The sequence below is a fragment of the Gavia stellata genome, chromosome 1 (assembly GCF_030936135.1).
Source record: "Gavia stellata isolate bGavSte3 chromosome 1, bGavSte3.hap2, whole genome shotgun sequence".
In the NCBI taxonomy this organism is placed as follows: Eukaryota; Metazoa; Chordata; class Aves; order Gaviiformes; family Gaviidae; genus Gavia; species Gavia stellata.
In genome coordinates this window covers 70,914,571-70,935,390 of record NC_082594.1, presented here as the reverse complement: position 1 = coordinate 70,935,390, position 20,820 = coordinate 70,914,571, and the positions used below count along the sequence as shown (strand labels likewise).

The 20,820-nt window shown below is 39.2% G+C and overlaps 1 protein-coding gene across 1 annotated transcript; it reads left to right on the top strand.

Annotated features, from left to right (window-relative positions):
- Positions 1-338: 338 nt before the first annotated feature.
- On the top strand, positions 339-20,566 carry LOC104250733 (interleukin-1 receptor type 1). The gene is made up of 10 exons (XM_059820835.1): positions 339-429; positions 2,163-2,394; positions 4,449-4,638; positions 5,520-5,694; positions 6,899-6,964; positions 12,169-12,289; positions 15,331-15,476; positions 17,148-17,291; positions 18,335-18,499; positions 19,950-20,566. The coding sequence occupies exons 1-10, from the start codon at positions 339-341 to the stop codon at positions 20,324-20,326; spliced, it is 1,707 nt and encodes a 568-aa protein (XP_059676818.1). The 3' UTR covers positions 20,327-20,566.
- The last annotated feature ends 254 nt before the right edge of the window (positions 20,567-20,820 follow it).

Sequence of the window (20,820 nt, the reverse complement as noted above, 5' to 3'; positions counted from 1 at the left end):
CTAAATTATACAGTATAGCTTAAAATACTGTATCCTGGCATAATTTGTCTGTGCCAGAGGGTTGGGGGGGTTTTTGGCTTAACTATGTTGGCAAAAGAAAATTACACTTTATGCAAGAGTTATTCCAGTAGAAATTTGGAAAAATTCCAGTAGAAAGTTAAAAACTGAGCAGCCTTCTGTGGAGGCCAACGGTTGCTGTAGTTGAAATCTTCAAAGGCTGGGGCTAAATTACCAAACCGATTTCTTCCCTCCCCAAGATGACTAATGCTTCTCCTGATTTTTTAAGGAGTAGTGCAGGGTGCAGAGGACAGTGCAGCTTGAATACTCCTACCACACTAATGGAAAAAAATTCCTCTTTGCAGCAAAAGATGACATCTACATTTTTGCTCATTGGTCGTCTCATTCTATTGATACCTCTGTTCAATGCTGGTAAGTGAAATATGTTGTTGAAATTACCATTTTAAAAAAGAAAACCTGCAAAACATGAGTTATGTGTATTTAGTAGAAAAGAGTTACTGAGAGCAAATAGTGGGTTTGGGGTTTGTTTTTGCTTCAGCGTATTGAAGATATGCTGAATACCTCTTCTTGGGTTGAAGTTGCACTGGGGATGGAATGGACAAATTGACATAAATATTTTTAAATCTAGACACATAAATTTAGGGTACTGAGGCTTTGATTAGCCTCTCCCTGATTCCTATGGAGAAAGTCCAAAGAGAATGGCTTCCTTGACTTAAAGCTAGCTGTTGAATGCCTTCTTTAAGAGACATGTCGTAGCTCTAGTCCTGAAAGCAGTAGGGCTCAGTTTCCTTTACAATTAATTAGTAATATTTTTAATGGTAGATCTAATTTTTCAGTAAAGTTTAGGACTACATAAATTAATGATGCTTGCCTTGCTGCTCTTGGCATAAGCAGTCTAATGTTAATGTCTCTGAATGAGTTTAAGCTCCATAGGGACCTACTTGGAAATCTTTAAATTAGGTGATAAGAAGGTGATGGGACTGGTAAGATTACTGAAGACTTTTTTTATTTTGAAATTGGATACATTAGCTTTGTATTTATACAGTTATTCAGCAAGATTTGTAAAATCAGTTCAGTCAGAGGTTTTGCAGTTTCATAGGAACTCAGTGTTGCACTTGTGTGCAAAAGTTTGGAAGCTTTTAAAATCTGTTTTATAGCCAAATGCCCTGCTCTCTTTGTGCTAAACTGGTATTCTCCAAGTAGTTTTTGTCTGCATATTTGGGTTCTTGATGACTTCTTGCAGTATCTGTCCTTCTTTCTCTGGTATTTTTTTTGGCTGATGTTTAAAAAAACTGCTTGCTAGGCTGCATGATTGTGTCTTGTCAACTGATTGTGTCTTGTCAACTTGTTACACAGCCATAATGATAAAAATTCTGTTTATGCTTGCCTTTTATGTGATGTTCAGAATAATGTTCATAATTTAAAGGGCCTTCTGGATAAAGATGACAAAAGTTGCAAATGTAGTAAGGAAAGAATACATTATAGTCAAGACTTCTTAATTTAGATACTGCGCCTCCCCAAATTTCGTTCATATTATGGCGTGTTGGTTCACAGACTTCTCTGATGTGTTGAGGTCTTGATCTCATTCCCTACCGTCTTGTGCATCAGCTCAAAAGCCATCTTTTGGGGGTTTTTCCCCCCCTTTTTTTTTTCCCCTGATTTGTTTTTGGCCCCACAGTCATAATGGCCAGAGTACTGTGAGGAGCTCTGCACTGCTACTGTTTGCACCATGCTTTTCATAGATAGTATCTACGTTAAGAATCTGGTAATTCTGAAAAAGTACTAACATGCTCAAGTAACAAGGACACAGCAGGTGAGTTGTGAAGCTTGTGTTGCCTGGTGAATCCCATGTATCTTTTTATACCCTAGTTTGCGCTGAGGCTTTTGGACTTATATGTGCTTGTTGCTGACTACCTTAATAGAGGGAAGTTGTGGCTTAAGCTGTGTAAAATGTGTGGTTTAGATCTTCAACAAGAAGGTGATAAACAAACAAAAAATGGTAGTCTTGTCATGTTTTAATGGTAAATTCTTACAGAAAGCTTATTTTCTAATTCTTTGTAATTTGGAATGGATATTAATAATTCTAAAACATAAAAGTATACAGATTAAAAGCATTAATAACTTTTTATCTTTTTTTTTAATAGAAGAATGTGTTATTTGTGATTACTTTGTGCTTGTTGGAGAGCCTACAGCTATTAGTTGCCCAATAATTACGTTGCCAGTGCTTCACTCTGATTACAATCTGACGTGGTATAAAAATGGTAGTGCTACACCAGTAACCACAGAGAGAGATGCCAGGATCCATCAGCGAGAAGGCTTGCTTTGGTTTATTCCTGCAGTGTTGGAAGATTCTGGACTTTATGAATGTCATGTAAGGTAAGGAAAGGAGGAGGGAAACAGCTGGCTTGCTAATGCTTATATTTGTGGAATTTGAGTGTACAGAATTGTTTTGTTTAGGTAGAGAGCTTAGATTAGTTAAAAGCAGTGTTTTGGCCATGCTTTCTTGTTTCTGTGTGCTGCCTTTTTTTTTTTTCCTCTTCCACACATGTAGCATTGCAAAAGTGGTTCATACAGAAGACTCTATCTTAAAGCGTGATAATATTAACAATGGTCTGTGTGGGTTGTCTGTTTCGTTCGTTTGTTTTGGATGAAGTGTAAGGTCACAGGGAAAAGTCTTAACTGCTTCAGCTTTTTCTGTGTTCAAATTGCTGTTTGATACTGACAGAAGAACATTTTGGTTTCTTCATTGGATGTGGTTAAATGGAAGAAGGATCTGAGAGGAGCAAACTCTGTGTGTTATGCAGTGTCACCACATACAGACTTTCTGGAGACCTTAGCAAGTTTTTGGGGACTCCTTTTGGAAATTGACAAATGAAAAGGCAGAAAACTGTTCTTATGTTTTATTTTAAAACATTGCCAGATGTTACTGGTCAAAAATGAGAATGCATGTGAAGAGCAAAGCAATGTGCTAGACAGATTTAGAGACAGTGAGAGTAATGTGTCCTCAGTACTGTTCAAAAGATCTGAGTGCACAGAGATGAAGAAAAAAGAAATATTCTTTGGCACTTTAAAGCTCTTGCTGTATTTAAAGCTCAGATTAGTGTACTGGACTTGACTACTTCAGGTGAAGTCTTATTTGTAATGGCTGAAATTCACTGTGTGCTGAACAGGAAATTAATTTTGGGAAGGTGCACAGGAGTTGTTCTTTTCCTCATGGTCTTGCCACAGTACGCTGAGAACAGCCAATGCAGGCTTTTCAGGTGACCCCACATTTGTTTTAGTAGTGTATAGTTACATGTACTGGTGTGCATACAGTACACCAGTTATGCTGAAGGGGTTTGGGTTGTGAATGTAGTAACAGTGATAAGCAAAAACTTTCAGTGTAGGCACAGGTTGCAGGCCTTTGCATCTTCCTGCTCCAGAGTCGATAATGAAGCTAAAATTGGAAGTCAGAAGAAATGTAATCCTTTCAAAGCTACCCAGTTAAATAATTTCAATTTAGTCTTTCCTGCTGTGTTTCTAGTTACTCTAGCTATGAGATGTGTTCCTGTGGGCACCTCATGTCTCTGGCTTGCATAACGTCAGCAGGACAAAAAACTTGCTAAAGTTCAGTTGTGTTAACTGTAGGCTAAATTTTGTGCATCAGTCACTTAAACCTTAATTACAGAGCTTGTCAAGGTGCAGTATATAGAAGTTGAAGCCAGGAGTGTCAAAACATGCAGTTCACTCTTCTGGAAACTTCTCCATTAGCATAACATTGAAAAATGAAGGGTTGAACAATGAATTAATAGAGAGTATTCCTTTACTTCTGGCTTAGGCTTCTGGTTTCTAGTGCCATCTCCTCTCTGCAGAGCTACTGTACCACTGGTTCTTGCAAGCTCTTGGTGTGAAGTGGTTTCACATTGATATTGCACCTTGATGTATATGTTATTCAAAAGCTTTGTCTCTCTTCAGCTAAGAGTTACAGCCTGTTTTTTCTTGATATGTCACTCCAAGGAACACTGAGATGAACCTGTTGTCTTCTCCTGTTCATTTGGCACCAAGGGTGTTCCAGTACAGATATGTTTTGCGTTACCCTGCACTACTGTGTGTTGGCAAACAGAGCACTGAAAATGGCAAGGTTGGGTTGCTGCTGTGGGCTCCATAGACCATCAGCTGTGAGAAGTCCTGGCTTCCCCTGTGGGGCTTCCAGAGCAGACTCCACTTCTGTTCACAACACAAAATCAGGGCTTATTCCCATCTATCTCGGTCTGGAACAGGGGGGTGAGGAGCTGAGGATGGTGTTTAAGAGCAGGGGGGCAGGTTGAAGTAGGGGTGTTAGAGGCAAGACTGGTGGAGATGCTGAAGTCTCTCTCCATAAACTCCATGACTTGCTGGAAACAAGGAACCTTGTAGTTAATGACCTAACTTGTCTGCTGTTCTCATTACAGGAGCCTTAACCACTCTAACAAAAAAACTATAAATTTAACAGTTTTTAAGAATGATAACGGTTTGTGTTTTAATGGAAAAATGAAGTTTGAACAAAAAGTGATGAGCACAAATACTGGAAAGATTATATGCCCTGATCTAGAACATTTTAAAGATGAAGACAATAATCAGCCTGAAGTACACTGGTATAAGGTATTGTGCACAAGATATGAAATATTCTATTTAAAATGTGTCATGAAGTAACTGTGAAAAGCTGCTTTTGGAAGGGAAAGTTTATTTTCTCTACAGTTTGAGTAAGGCGTCTACCTTGTTTGTTTCCTTAAACACAAGGGTCTGCATAATTATTTCAGTTTCGCAGAATATTAGGCTTGTCCTGTCTATTGATCATGGTGTGGTATTCTTATGCTTCTTGCTCTGATTCTGCCAAAATACTCTTGTATACTATGCAAGCTTAGAAACATGTATTTTGTCCATGTTAAGGTAAAATTCTAAAGCAGTTCAACTCTTAATTCTGATGCCGGTATTAAAGTAGCACATGGGCCTGTACACGTAAAATTACCTTGGTGCTGCACCTATACATCTTCTTTTGAGATGAAGTGATTCTAAACTGCTTATAGGTCAGGGAAGAGAAGGAAGGTTTTCACTGTATTTGCATTGCTGAAGAAACGGTAGTACATCCAACAGCACAAGACACTGCTACAGCAGCTATTGTTCATCTTAGTGAAGCAAGAAAGCAGGCGTGTATTCTCATAAACTCTGCTACATGGATAGTAATTTTTATTACACCTGAGATAGATAACTGTCAAGCTATTAAATGAAGGCAGTGAACTAAACGACAGCATTTGAAAACTTAAAGGATTCGCTGCAGTGATTTTTAAAAAGTGCAAATGCAGCAAGACGTCATCAGGCTTCGTGTTACAGCGTAATGATGCTTGGATATAAACCCACATAATGGCTTTCAAAAAAAAAAATCAGTATTTGGCAAGTATTTTAATAATCAGTAGAGTTCAGTAACTTATTTAATTATCAGGTTATTAGTTCCCTTAAATCACAGGTACTTTTGATATATTTAGGAGTGTAAGCCTGGATTTCTTGAAGACAAGCGACTTCTTTTGGCAGTGGGTGAAAATGCTGTCTTGATTCACAATGTAACTGTACAAGACAGAGGAAACTACACATGCCGTATGGTATACACATATATGGGAAAACAATATAATGTTTCACGAACCATGAGTCTAGAGGTTAAAGGTGAGTGCATTGAGGTTATTCTCTTCTCTTTTTGGCTCTGCTGTAAATATTTGTATGCAGGCATAAGCTATCTGGCATGTTACTTTTCAGCTCTGTGAAATAGAGTTGCAAATCTTTAATTTTTTCCTGAATGCTGAAATTAAAATACAATAATGCATATTGCTACCCTTGAGCATTGCTTCTGAGGAAGAATTGTCATGGAGAAATGAGAAATGCAGGGTTAGGAATGAGAATTAGAAGGAAGCAGTGGTTGCTGGGGTGGAGGGGTTTGTTTTTGCTTAAACAAATAATGCACTATTAAATTAAAAACATTTTTTTAAAAAAGAAAAAAGAGGACTACTTGCTGAGACCATCACAGCAAAACACCTGCTTGTGGCCCTGTTGGTGAACTTGCTTACAAAGTTCACTAGAATCTCAGTTGATGGGGAAGGAGATGTGACAAGCTGTATAAATACTATAAAGTTAATAAATCTTCCTCTGGAGAGGGTTGGCTTACTGTTGGCGCATGGTTGTGCTTTTCTGCATCTAACAGGACACAGATCTGGCTGTCTCACTCTCACATTGCTGTCATTTATTGCTGTGATTGTTGTGATTGCGTCTTTGTAGGCAATGTTGTTGATGGCCTGACCAGTACCATAATAGTAGTCCTATCAGAAAAGCTGGGTGGAGGTGGAGTGTCCATCTTTTTAGATTAAATCAAAATTCTGACTTCATATAGGTGATACAAGAACAGTGAGTCTATATATCGTGCAGAATGATACAATTCCAGCCCAGTTTAAGTGTGTGCTTGTTTACTCTTTTGCTTAGATAGATATTCACTTGATCTAGGAGGTCATTGATACAATCCTTCTTTCTCTTTCTCATACATCTCTCTGACAAAGTAAATCGCATTTTTTGGTTTTATTTTTGTTTTCTGGTTTTGTATTACATTTATATCAACTTCCAGTAAATTTGAGGTTGTTTTTTTAAAAAAGTATTTTTAAGATAAGCTAAAGCCTTTTCTTAACCTGGAAGCTAAAATAGAATAATTTGGATAGAGTACAGCAAATCTCATGAGATATTTTATGTTGTAAATTTGAAACTGGTAGTAAGTATGGAGCTACAGTAGTACCAAACAATAAAACAAAATGATTGTAAAACTATCAGTTGAAGTTGTGGAACTCTTCTTGCCTGAAGATTTTATTTTTCTCTTTGTTTCTGTTAGAGCGACCACTGCAGATGAGACCAGAATTTATTTATCCGAAGAACAATACAATTGAAGTAGAACTTGGTAAGTAGTGACTATTTAAGAGTCATTAACATTCAGTAAAACAAATAAGCTCCTGGTTTTTCTGAAATAACACATGAACAGTTCTACTGACTTCAGCAAGAGTGGGAGATACGCATGTGGATTGAGGATATCTGGAAGACAGATGATAGAATGTGATTCTCGCAAATAATTTGAAGGGGAATAACTGTGTGCCTAAGATTGGAGTCTCTTGACCAGCAATGTCGGGTGGGATGCATTTTTTTTTTTTTTTTTGTTATTGCCATCTGTCCTTTTTACCACTTCTCAGTGTCTATGTCTTGACATACCCTCGGTATCTGTGGAAATATGGTCACATATATGTAACATGTTAGGGTAGTTACCAGTTGACCAGTTCAGTAGTTTTTCCTCCTCCTGTATGTTCCCTGTCTCCCCTCCCTCTCCACAACCTGGATTTTATTCCTCGTTCTAGGGTATTAAAAGGCTTCAGATACTGAACTTTTGTGAAACAGTGAGCGCTAGTTGATGGATATCCCGGGTATTGTTTATCTTAGAAATTTCTTAAACAAGAGATTCTGGAAATAAGGAATAACTTTCCCAGTGAGGACAGTCAGGCAGTGCAGCAGGCTCCCTAGAGAAGTTGTGTAGTCTCCGTCCCTAGAGGTTTCAGAACCTGACTGGATAAAGCTCTGAGCAGCCTGGTCTGACCTCAGAGCTGGCCCTGCTGTGAGCAGAAAATTGCAATAGCGACCTCCCAAAGTCCCTTTTGACCTCAATTACTCAGTGATTCTATGGGCCAAATATATGGTATGCAAGTCTTTTCCTAAGCAAACCTATACATGTTTAGATTGCACCATGTATCGGACAGAATTGTGCTCTACTGATGTAGCCCAGAAGAATGAATTTTGGAGCTGCTTCAACTGTATTTTTTTTTTTCTTTCTTGTTTTGCACCAAGGAGAACTGTTTTGAAGTATTTGATTAAAAAGGGCATTAACTGATTTTGGAGAAGTGTGATTGGCTATTTACTAGAATTTCCTAGTACAGGATCTAAGCTCTCTTGTAATCTTTTGAGGAAGGATTATTACCCATTAGGTCATTAGAGAAGCTCTGAGGAAAGGTTGCGCTGGGGCGCTGGCACCGTACGGGAGCTGAGGCCAGAGCATTATGGATTAGTCTTATGTACGCCACATTGATGGTAGTCCCGCATAATACGGCGGCTTCTGCTGCTGCTTTTTCTGACATTGAGCTTGTAAATACTGTGTCTATCAGGTGATCTTTTCTCACGTTGAGGCTTCATGCTTCTTTTCACATTACGTGAATCATTTTGTCTGGCCCAAATTAAAACTTTGATATATGGTATTAAACTAAAGTGAACAGCACTGAAATAGTGGTGGGTTTTGTGGTTTTGTTTGTTTGGTGGTTTTTTGGTGCAGTTGGGTTTTTTGTTTGTTTTTTTTTTTTTCTTTTTGACCTCAACAACTTGTGAAAGATATCTCATTCTGAAGTTGCCAGGTTCTGGGGAGGATCAGTAGATTTTGACGAGAATAATGAATGAGCTTTCATAGAAATTATGTTCCTCTGAAGTCCAGAAGGCTTTTTTTTTTAAACAGTGGGAATATTCAGGATCTGATACAAACAGTATTATTTTATAGACTTACAGTCCTGCAGTCCTCAGACGGTTATTTAATTCTGTTGGAAATATTCAGAAATGGCTCAGCAGCCTCTTCTTTTCTAGTAATTACATCTTCTGTGGTTTCGTTACAATTACATGCCTGAAAAGCTTTATTTGTGCTCTTTATTTGTGCTCTTCCACTAATAAGGAAATTTGTTCACCATATCTGAGATTGAAATAGGGAGACTTGCCACAGTCATTTTTTTTTTACCGCACACAACCCTAAACTTTCCTTTTCCTTTGTAATTGTAACTGTGGAAGAAATGAAGCATTATTACGGTGGGGCTTCCCTCTACTGCATCTTCTACCCGTTAAAATATCGTATAGATCTCGTCCCCAGTTCTGACTGGTAATTAGTTATGACTTCCCAATTAATTCAGAAAAACTCTTACCAATGCAGCCTCTACTTGGAAGGGGTCTGATCTGCATAGGCCCTTAAAAGGCTCTTTAATTTACTGAAGACATCAATTTACATGAAGATATCAAGGATTTTCTTAATCCTTGATAGTAGTTGCAGAGAAAATGGAGAATAGAGCAATTATTAGTCCAGGGGCTGCCTGTGACTCTCAGCCTATATTAGATGTGTTATGTGACAACTCATTTAGACTCCTTACTTTAGAATAGCATTTGGTCCATATTTGTTATGGTTTGGACACTGCACTAATTAGAAGTTGTTGATATATTATTGGATGCCTTAGACCAGCTAAGATGAACAAACCTAGCTTTGATTACCATACAGACGTTAAGAAAGCAGTCACACATGAGACTAAAAAGAGACACAAAGCCTTCACACACAAAGTGGGTTTATTGTGGCTGCTGAACAACTGCAGACGATGCCCTACTACAGGGGGACCCTTTAAAGGAAGTTGGTGAAGTTTTTTTTGTTTGTTTGTGTGTTTTTTAAAAAGGCATTGCCATTCTGTATTGGGTTTGCGTGGCAAGGTTTTGGTAGCGAGGGGGCTACGAGGGTGGCTTCTGTGAGAATCACAGAACCACAGATTCACAGAATCATTGATTTAGAGCTTCTCACAGAAGCCACCCTCGTAGCCCCCTCGCTACCAAAACCTTGCCACCCAAGCTGCTAGAAGCTTCCCCTATGTCCGATAGAGCCAATGCCAGCCGGCTCCAAGATGGACCAGCTGCTGGCCAAGGCTGAGCCCATCAGCAATGGTGGTAGTGCCTCTGGGATAACATGTTTAAGAAGGGGAAAAAGTGGCTGTGTGACAGCAATTGCAGCCAAAGAGAGGAGTGAGAATAAGTGAGAGAAATAGCCCTGCAGACGCCAAGGTCAGTGAAGAAGGAGGGGGAGGAGGTCTTCCAGGCACCAGAGCAGAGATTCCCCTGCAGCCCCTGGTGAAGACCACGGTGAGGCAGGCTGTGTCCCTGCAGCCCATGGAGGTCCACGGTGGAGCAGATATCCACCTGCAGCCTGTGGAGGTCCCCACACTGGAGCAGGTGGATGCCTGAAAGAGGCTGTGACCCTGTGGGAATCCTGCGCTGGAGCAGGCTCCTGGCAGGACCTGTGGACCCACGGAGAGAGAGGAGCCCACGCTGGAGTAGGTTTGCTGGCAGGACTTGTGACCCCATGGAGTACCCATGCTGGAGCAGTCTGTTCCTGAAGGACTGCATCCTGTGGAAGGGACCCACTCTGAAGCAGTTTGTGATGAACTGTAGCCCATGGGAAGGACTTACGTCGGAGAAGTTCATGGAGAACTGTCTCCCGTGGGAGGGACCCCATGCTGGAGCAGGGGAAGACTGTGAGGAGTTCTCCCCCTGAGGAGGAAGGAGCGGCAGAAACGTGTGGTGAACTGACCACAACCCCCATTCCCCGTCCCCCTGTGCCACTGGAGGGGAGGAGATAGAGAAAATTGGGAGTGAAGTTGAGCCTGGGAAGAAGGGAAGGGTAGGGGGAAGGTATTTTTAAGATTTGGGTTTATTTCTTATTACCCTACTCTGATTTGATTGGCAATAAATAAAACTAATTTCCCAAAGTCGAGTCTGTTTTGCCCATGACAGTAATTGGTGAGTGATCTCTCCCTGTCCTTATCTCAACCCACAAGCCTTTCATTATACTTTTCTCTCCCCTGTCCAACTGAGGAGGGGGACTGATAGAGCGGCTTTGGTGGGCACCTGGCGTCCAGCCAGGGTCAACCCACCACACATTCAAAAGTAATATTATCTGACTGGTACCTTTAATGTGATGCTGGAAAAAAAATCTTTGCTCCTGTTAAATGCCTACCTGTGGGGCAGAACCTGGAAAAATCTGTATGAACCTGGAAACACCTGTATTTTTGGATGAGAAATGGCCGGAAAAGGTTGTGCAGAAACTTAACAGTACATTCAAGAGTGTATAGAAGTTGAGGGCATGGAACACTTACGGGGTTTTCTCCTTTTGAAGAGCTGTGCAATGAACTAAACCACATCTTTAGAAAAAAATCATTATTGTGGTGGAAGGACATGAGGAAAGAGATTGGGGAGCATATGTGACTTCTATGTGAACTCTTATTCAAGTAACTGCTTTGCATGTGAGCTACAGGTTTATTCCATACTTTTGATAGAGAGTGTCCCTTGGTGGAAGCATCTACATCTGATGTGGTTCTAGGAAACAGAACATTGAGATCTTTACCTAGTGAATGGAGAGCCCACCTTCTCCTATCAAATCATAACTTCCATGGGTGAAATACAGAAGGAAAGGACTCTAAGAAAGCTGCTTACCTTCCTGTAAATGGAGCCTTCTGAGGTACATTGGCAATAAATATATGCTGCAACTTGGCTTGCTTTCTTAATACTGAGGCATTCTGTAGGATCTGGACTGTTGGTGGCAAAGGAGCTGAGTGACAGGTGAGCTTGCTCTTGGAGAAGAGTGTGAGGGTATTCAGAAACCATCCCAGTGGACAGTGTTGGCCAAAAGACTCTGATCTGGAGTAAAGATGCATGGTCACTAAGAATGGGATTCAGCTCCAGGGTATAGTTGTCTACACATGGGTATCTGCAGATGAGCTAGGGGCCTTAATTCATACTGTTATCAACAGGGGCTCAATTCAGTTGCCTACACATAGATGTCTAGTGCTGTTTTGGGTGGTCTGGCTACTCTAGCAGTACAGGTTTCTTGAAGATCTGGAGTCCTATCTGCCAGCTCCATATGGATGCCTTGGATGCTGGAGAGCATCTCAGATGTCACCATACTGTGTACATGCAACTGATTTGAGCCCTGAGATCTTTCAGTGGAGTCTGGAGAGCCATTCAGCCATTCAGATAAGGTCCAGGTGTCTACTTTAATGTGAGTGGACTCTAGCAGAGCTGAACCCTGTTACTAGCTTAGACATCTAGTTCACACGTAGACATGAACATTTAGACACCTATATTTAGGGTGGAATTTATATCCAGATTGGAGACACCCAAGTGTGGATTACAAATGGATGGGTTTTAAGGACTCTGCTTTTCATAAGGTAAGTGGGTTTTTCGATATCCCTCCTTTTCCCAGCTGTTCCCTAATCGCTTGATCCTGCTTCTGTTACAATACCTTCAATTGCCATATTTAAATGTTTTTTATAGGCTCTCATGTAGTTATGGAATGTAATATATCAAGTGGCATAAATGGCTTGATTCCATTCTGGCAAGTTAATGATGAGGATGTTGATAGCTTTGATAGCACCTACAGGGAACAGTTTTATGAGTAAGTATCCTTATACATTGAATTGTAAGTGCATTTCTAGGTGAAGTAATCTGCAGTAATTTGCAGTGAATTCACCACGAAGTTGACTACTAGTCAAATGTCAGTAGTCATTGAAAGACTGATTAGAAGTCTGCATCAAGTACATTATATTCTTATTGCTTGGTTTTTAAAAAAATAAACATTTTATTATAAATGCTGATGTATCTGATACAAATGCAATGAAGCAATCATATGTAGGTTTCTATAATGCTGTTGTGAAACATAATTTTGTAAGGTTTATTTATGCATTTGTTCTTATGCAATCCTTTTTGCTAATAGATTAAAGCCTGCCCTCTATCATTAATATGGGAAGGACAGATTATTCCAAGAAAAAAAAATCACCCCACTTACTTTTATTTGTGACGTTGGTCCTTTTCTAAGTACAGGCACAGCTGCTAATCCTCAAGAACAAAAAGCAGAAGCTCTTGTTGCAAGACATTTAGGGGTTTTTTATGTTCAGGAAAATTAAACACTAATTAGGCTGATAAAACCAGCAATTTCTTTCGAGAGAGCAGGACCTTTCTAACTCAGTGACTTGTCTATGCTGTAGCAGACTGTGGATGCACTGATTGCTTTCTCATTGTATCAACCAGTGCTGTTTAATATAACCCTTAAAATGTAGTGCAAAGAAGAAAGAAAAAACAATCTCAACTGATCAGTTCACACTTATGCGGAAGCATTGCTGTCTCCACGAAGTGCCATCATCAGTGCAAAATATGGCTAGAGAGTTAAGTTGCAAACTGCTTTTAAAATGATTTTTATTCAGCTGTATCTGGCCTCCAGAAGGAATCTTAGTTCTACTTTGTCCCCAAGTTCCTTTAGGGGGAATTACTACTTTCATGATAGATCTGTGTACTTGGTTGTTTGCCTATAAATATTAGGGCCCCAGCCTATGGTCTCTAAGGCACAACTAAGTCCATTATTCTTTAGGGCATGAAGTTTCTCAGCTTCACCAGTTAGCTACACAGAGCTGCACGTGTCTTTTGTTTAAAGTTACTATAATTGCAGCTTCTTCTGAAACCAACTTGGTGTTGCTATTCAACACATCTTCCTGAAAAGCATTTAATGTATTTAGCTTAAAGCAATTCTCTGTTAAGATTTTTGGCTTGCTTGGAAGTGATGTCCATTTCTAATCACTACCCTGCCTGATAATTTTCCCATGCCGGAGATGGAGATGTGCAGAATATATCCTGTGCAAGTTCTAATTAGGATTAATAGTTCAAAGTAAGTTATCCAGTATCAGAGAAGTGAATCTAATTGCAATAATAATGTTTTATTTTAAAAAATAGTAGCAATTTCTCAGCAATTAAATTTGTGGAGCATTTGCTAGTAGCAAAGCACACTGTAGGCATAGCCAGCATTATGGACTTGAGGGCTTAGACCTAGGAGGTAACTCTTCCTCTGCTGGGAGGAAAGTTAAAACTGACTTGAACAAATCTGAACACGTAGCAAGAGAGAAGTTGCTGGCAATTATTTATGTAATAGAAACTGGTTCTTCAGGATGTTCTGCAAAAGGAGTTTTCCTCCTTGAGTACATAAGTCATGTCATTTTGGTGTATAGGGTAGGATGCCAGTTTGTAGGTACCTTCCTTATACTTTTACCTTCCTTCCTTATACTTGTACCTTCCTTCCTTATACTTGTACCTTCCTTCCTTATACTTGTAAATGTACCTTAGAGCAGAATGGTATTTAGCAGGATAGCATATTATATCTCCAAGTCTCTTGTGGCAATAGACATCAGACATAAAGGCAGTATCACCATGTTTGTTATCATTTGACACCACGGTCACACAGCTTTTGTGAATATTGTTCATCATCATTTCCTAAGTTGGCTGGTGCCATTGACTGTGGACACTGTGGGCTTGGGGAGTCTGTTAGTATCCTTAGAAAGGTTTCTGCTTTGTCATCAGTATGAGGAATTCTGGAAGATCACTTTTCTCTTGACACTTTTATTAATAGTTTTTACTGGTTTGAATAATCTTTCATTCACAGAATCATTTCAGTTGGAAGAGACCTCTTGAGATTGTCTAGTCCAATCCTTCCTGCTCAAGCAGGGTCAGATAAAGCAGGCTGCTCAGGGCTGTGTCCAGTTAGGTTTTGAATATCTCCACAGGTGGAGACTTAACAACTTCTCTGGGCAACCTGTTCCAGTGTTTGACCACCCTGACAGTAAAAAAGTGTTCAGATGGAATTTCAGATGGGGAAGTGTTTCAGTTTATGCTCATTGCTTCTTGTCCTGTCAGTGGGCACTACTGAAAGGAGCCTGGCTCCCCCTTCTCCACTCCCTCCTGTCAGGCATTTACATACATTGACAAGATCCACCCCCTGCCCCCGAGCCTTCTCTTCTCCAGGCTGAACAGTCCCTGCTCCCTCATATGACAGATGCTCCACTCCCTTAATCATTTTCACAGCCCTGTGCTGGACTTGCTCCAGTAAATCCATACATTTCTTGTACTGGGGAGCCCAGAACTGTCCCTGCTACTCCAGGTGTGACCTCACCAGTGCTGAGTAGAGGGGAAGGACCACCTCCTTCAACCTGCTGGTAGCGTTCTTAATTCAGCCCAGGATGCCTGGGGACCGGTTATTCTTCCTCAGGTGCAGGATTTGTATTTTGCTTTGAACTTCATGAGGTTCCTGTCAGACCATTTCTCCAGCTTATCAAGGTTCCTCTGGATGGCAGCATGACATTCTGGTGTATCAGCCATCCCTTTGATCAGTTTTGCAGATGATAAAAAAACTAATGGTGCACTCTGTCCCACCCAGCAAAAAAACCCAATAACCCAATGTGTATGGAAAATGCCAAGTCACCTCTGGTCATGAAACTGTTTGTTACCGCGGTGATATTTACTGTGCTTCACTGGCTTCTTAGGTTTAGGTAAAAATGAATGTTTACGTAAAAAATGAATGTTCTTGTATTTGGGGATAGATGAATCTATCCCATATTAAGCACTGATATTTCAGTTTCTCTACAGACATTTCCTTTTTGCCCTTTTTAATGACAGAGAGGGGATGCCTCATGGACTTGCTGTATCTGGAACAAAATTTAACATTTCAAAAGTGAAAGTAAAGGATTATGCTTATAAATTTTTCTGTCACTTTATATATGGTTCTCAACAATTTACAGCCTACATCAAATTGGAACACCCAGGTAAGAGATCTCATCTTGATAAAATGGTGATCAATGATGCTTACTTCTCAGTTAGTTTGACAGCACCAAAATTAGAGCTAAAACTGTGTGATGTACCTTTGTGCAAAGTGGGCAATGCAGCTCAGTACCTTTCTTTGTGAAATTTTTGTCATATTCTTATTCTTAGCAAAATTAAAGAAAGTAGGACTTTTAATTTGCTTTGTCTTCTCTCATTCAGTGTTTTAGGAAACATTAATGAAAGACTCCAATTTATTTAAAGCAAGTATGAGGCCTCAGTGGAATACTGTGCTTCATTTTACACACTTGTACTTAAAGAAGCATGTGGATCAGAGGAGATTGTGTGTCTAGAAGAGCAGTGAAAATGGCCAATTCTCTAACAGAGCTGAGGGGAGACATAACTAAGTGTGGAACAGGCTGTCAAAAGGACATGAATCTATATGTGGACCTGGTTGTCCCATCCTTCATTAACAAATACTGGGCTTAGGTTGCCAGGAGAAAGGGGAAAAAAAGTAAATCTATTTCTATAGTAGGAGAAACTCTAACAGTGATGATAGTGAAGGAATGAAATAGATTGCTTAGAAAGGTTATGGACTTTCCATTACTGATGCATGTGCTGTGTTATCACCTTCTAGACAGGCTCATGCATGTTGATTGGGAGCATCCTGCCACTTGTTGGAGACCCCAGTCTTGTGCTCAGAGACAAGGATAGGTTTGACCTATTACTGGCTAGCATGAAATTCTCTTTTTAGTAGATGAATTTAAAGGTAAAGTGAGCTTTAAAAACTCAAATGCAAAGCTGAAGAAATTAATTATTTTTCTTTAAAAACAGATACACAGAAAAGCAAATTACCAGAAGTTGTAAGTGCCCATTTTTTTAAATATAGCTGCAGAAAAGCCTCTGGTCTGTTGAGCTTGTATTGAGCTGGCTTTGTCAACTGTGAACCAATCCTTTGACAATGTTATTCTCAAACTTACCTTTAACTGGCCACATTGTAAACAAATAATTGACTGAAAGTGTATCTGAGCTCTAGTTTGTTACATAACTATAAACAAACTATTTGTGTACTGTAAATTAAGGTCTTCACAAAGATTGTCAGGGTAGGATTTAACCTCAGAAATTCTTTAAGATGCATGAACTAAAAATGCAGTTTGCATAGTGTGGGGGTGTTTTTTTGTTTATTTTTTTTAAGGATAGCAACTCTACTAATGACAACAAATCAGTAGGTTCAATGGTAGATCTTCAAAGAGCCTAGAGACAATGGAAAGCTGGTTGGCCTGGGAAGAATAGCATGGTCAGGAAATCACCTCCCCATCTCTGACTTTCTTGCTTTCTGACTGATCAAATTTTTTACAAATTTTTGCTGCTGCACTGGGTTATATGTCAATATTTTGGTGTTTCAGCTGAAGAATAGCCTCATTTGTCACACTGCTAAGGTACCTTTTCTCTGAAAGATAAAAGTAGGCTTGTCAAATAACGGTATTTGCAGAAAGCATACCAACTTTCAGTCTTGTTCATTCATTGCTTTTTTTTTTTTTTCTAAATCCTTTAATGACTAAATAATTTTTGAGGAAAAGTTGACAGTTTTGAATATCTCTCTTGTCTTTCTCTGGTTCTAGTGTATAACTGGGTTTTTTGTTTGTTTTCTCTCTTCTTATTCCACTCTACCCCAGCTCGGAACATTCAGGGTTACTTAATTGGAGGAGGAGTTTCTTTGGTATTTTTAGTGTTTTTAACTCTCTTTATCTACAAGATCTTCAAAATTGATATTGTGCTTTGGTATCGGGACTCCTGCCATCCTTTCCTGAGTAAAAAAGGTACCTTTGTGTAACAGTGATGTGTGTTGTAATGAGCCGCCACCTTCCCTTGCAAAGCAATGAGTTAACCTCATGGAGTGTGAGTGGCCTTCCTTGGGATCCTTTTTAGGATGTTTAGAATTAGTTCAGATAACAAAAGCATTTACAGGGGAAAAATCTGCAACTTTCCAGGAAGCCAGTTCTATCATTCCTTTCCCTGAAAACCCACTTCACTGGTTTGAATGCTGTTCTGACAGCAGTTTTCAGATTTCTTTTAATTACTGTTGTTACAGAAGGCAGTAATACAGTGGAATTGTTGGGTGTTTTTTATTTTCCATAGATGAACCAGGACAAATTTCGCTTTCTTTTGTTTTCTATTTGAAGACATTTCTGATTATTTTACTTTCTGTAAATTCCTGGCATTCAGAAAAAAGTTGATAGGAATGCTGTCTATAAGAGTATGCTGAAGTGTGGGTCTTTTCCAAACATCTGAGAGGAAGTACTAAAGAAACAGAAAATACCTTCTAGAAGTACTGAGGTGCTGTTAGATTTCTTTGAAGTCTTTTAAATTTGGTCTTTCTGAAAAGTGTTTTATAAAGTATCTAATAAAATTCAGACCTTGAAATTTGCCAAATACTTTGGGTTTGTTTTCATGTCTAAATGGTTGCTGTGTTTTGAAACTCCAGATTACAAAAAAGACCTATGAGTTATATGGCAGCTGGAATTTTAAGTATTCAGTTGTACTACTGGAACAGCTGTTTTCCAGATAATTCAGTGATAACATTTTTTTGTTTAGAGTTCAAAAAAGAATGTTCAAGCTTACTTATTTTTGCAGGTCTTTTTTGCCTATTCAGATCCAGCATACTGAATTCTAGAAGGCCTGATTCTGCAAATATTTCGGGCTTAGTATAATTATACACGCTTAGATAATAGCAGGATTAGGACCTAAAACAATGAATCAAGTGGGGAAAAAACCAGAGATTAGAGATTTTTTGTTTGTTTGCTTGCTTGCTTTTGTGTCTTTAGAATCCATTTTTATATTACTCCTATTGCTCACTCTTTAGTTTCAGATGGGAAGATGTATGATGCTTATGTTCTGTATCCAAAGAACAGAGCAAGCTGCTTGTATTCATCAGATATTTTTGCTCTGAAGATACTGCCAGAGGTCTTAGAAAGACAGTGTGGATATAACCTCTTCATATTTGGGAGGGATGATTTACCAGGAGAAGGTAAGCTATCTGAAGACAAATTACACTTGAGTTTTCTCATTGGCAGCTGCAAATACAACTCAGAAACAGGCAATCAATTAGATGTGATTCTAAATATCTCCCACCATCAAATGAGCTATGGTTTCCTTATCTCTGATGGAGAATGAGCACTGGGTGCTCCCATGAAGTCTGTTTATCTCAGCCTTTCCCTTGTCATTATTTAGATCTTCCAGGGTTTTTGAATGTCTGGCTAGCCTAGACAGTTGGAGCTGGAAGGATGCTGAGTGGAAGAGGAGTTGAAATTGTGGTTGTGAATGATGACTAATGGCAGGAAACATGGAAAAGTAGGTCTCACCAGTGGTGTGGAAAAAAGGCCGTTGCTTTGAGGTGCCATTTGACAGGATGACCTCTCTACTCCTTCATTTTTATTTGCTCTGAGGATTGCTGTCAAACCAGTGGGATGCAATAAAGGATATAATGGATGCTTAGACAGTGCAGGTGGGAAAAAAAGTATACAAAGTAACACTAAGTTATCAAAACCAATCAGCTGTATCAAAGACTACTTGCCCCTAGTGGAGGTTCTTACAAAGCATTGCCTACCTTGCAAGGCTTTAAATTTTAAAATCCGTGTGGAGGCTTCCTCTGTGTGCATGTGCGCATCAACTTTAAATTTCTAGCATCTGACACTGAAAATTGCAAAGTCTGTCTCACTGACTGGTTATGTGGGGTGAAATGATGAAAGTCTTCTGAATCCTTCCTGGTCTAATTACTTTAAAAAGATAATACTGAGGCTGAATAGATTTGCAGAGTAGGTCTTAAATAGAAGTTTTTGTTAAAAAAAAAATTGGGTGTGAACAAACCTACATGGCGTGGTTCATGGATCACTTTTTTACATCTGAAGGCTTTTGGTAGTGGTTTGAGAAGGACGGGTTCCCTGACAAGAAGAATCTAAAGTGCTGCAATAGTCTGTTCTCAGGGTAAACCCATATGGTTTTTGTGTGGTATTTACCATATTTTGCTGTTTTAGAATTAATTGTCTGGAATGCCACTGAAGGGAGGATTCTTTGCTTTCTCTTCCACTTACCTGTAACAAAAAACAGTTAAGCATATCAGAACAAGCTGTTTAAGGAAAAAAGGTCATAGTTTTATCTAGGCCTATGTTTTTGGAACTTGTTTTTTTGCAGTTGCACCTGTAATGGTAATAAAATGGCATTAGCGAGATAAGTAGTAAGTAGTTGGTAGCTCTTCTCTGTTTATGCAAAACAAGAATATAGACATGCAGTCTGATGGGGTCAGATGATGTTGCATTGGCCAAATCTCTACTTATTGGCTAACTCAATATAACTGCTTGCATGCTGTACCTAAAGTGTGTTGGCTCAAGTATCAAACAGTGAATGAACCAGCTGCAACATGTCAGTAACAAAAAATAGAAACATGCAGCCTTAATTTTGCACAACCTTTTTCTCTACAGCTGTGATCAGCATTGCTGATGAAAAAATCCATCAAAGTAGAAGAGTGATAATTGTTTTAGTACCAGAACCCTCCTGTTACAATATTCTAGAAGATGTGTCTGAAAAGCAGCTGGCCGTGTATAATGCTCTTATCCAAGATGGCATTAAAGTAATTCTCATTGAACTTGAAAAAATACAAGATTATGCAACCATGCCAGAATCCATCAAATATATTAAGCAAAAGCATGGGGCTATCCAATGGAAAGGGGACTTCTCGGAAGGGTCTCACTCAGCAAGTACCAGATTCTGGAAGACAGTGCGCTACCACATGCCATCCAGAAAAAATGGATCTTCATCAGGATTGCATTTGTTGCCAAAAGGCTATAATTCTCCCTAAATAACAGAAAAGAAATGACACTGAATGACTAATTCAGTTCACATAGTTGGTGATGGATTGATTGAAGGTCACAGGTATCTGTTTTGTGACAATCTTATCCAAATTTTCTGGATTGAAGGTACTACGACTTCATCTACAGATGTGAATCATTTTTTCTCCTGGTCAGATCAACAGAACGCCTTGAAATGTTGTCAGTAGCACAGTGATGACATGGAAACCACGTAGGAAGTACATGAGGCCTTTTCCAAGAATTGCACTGTGATTTGGTGGAATTCTTTTGGTATTAAAAATGGAAGGGGAAAAAACTATCAAAAAACCAGGAAACTTGTTTTTTGCAATTAAAGGTTGAATATGAAGGGAACTATATTAATTATAATTGTGATATTATGTAATAGGCATGGTTGATGCCAGTAAATGTTTTTGTTTCAATTTTTTTAATGAAATGACACAAAACTTTTCTTTGTTACAAGTTTCTTATTTGCCTTGTTCAGTTT

What these genes read in the sequence shown, in the direction of transcription:
- LOC104250733 (XM_059820835.1), top strand. Translation starts at nt 339, where the DNA reads ATGGAAAAAAATTCCTCTTTGCAGCAAAAGATGACATCTACATTTTTG. An exon ending in CATGAGTCTAGAGGTTAAAG is followed by an intron (nt 5,695 to 6,898) that starts GTGAGTGCATTG and finishes TGTTTCTGTTAG; the next exon opens with AGCGACCACTGCAGATGAGA. An exon ending in TACAGGGAACAGTTTTATGA is followed by an intron (nt 12,290 to 15,330) that starts GTAAGTATCCTT and finishes TTTTAATGACAG; the next exon opens with AGAGGGGATGCCTCATGGAC.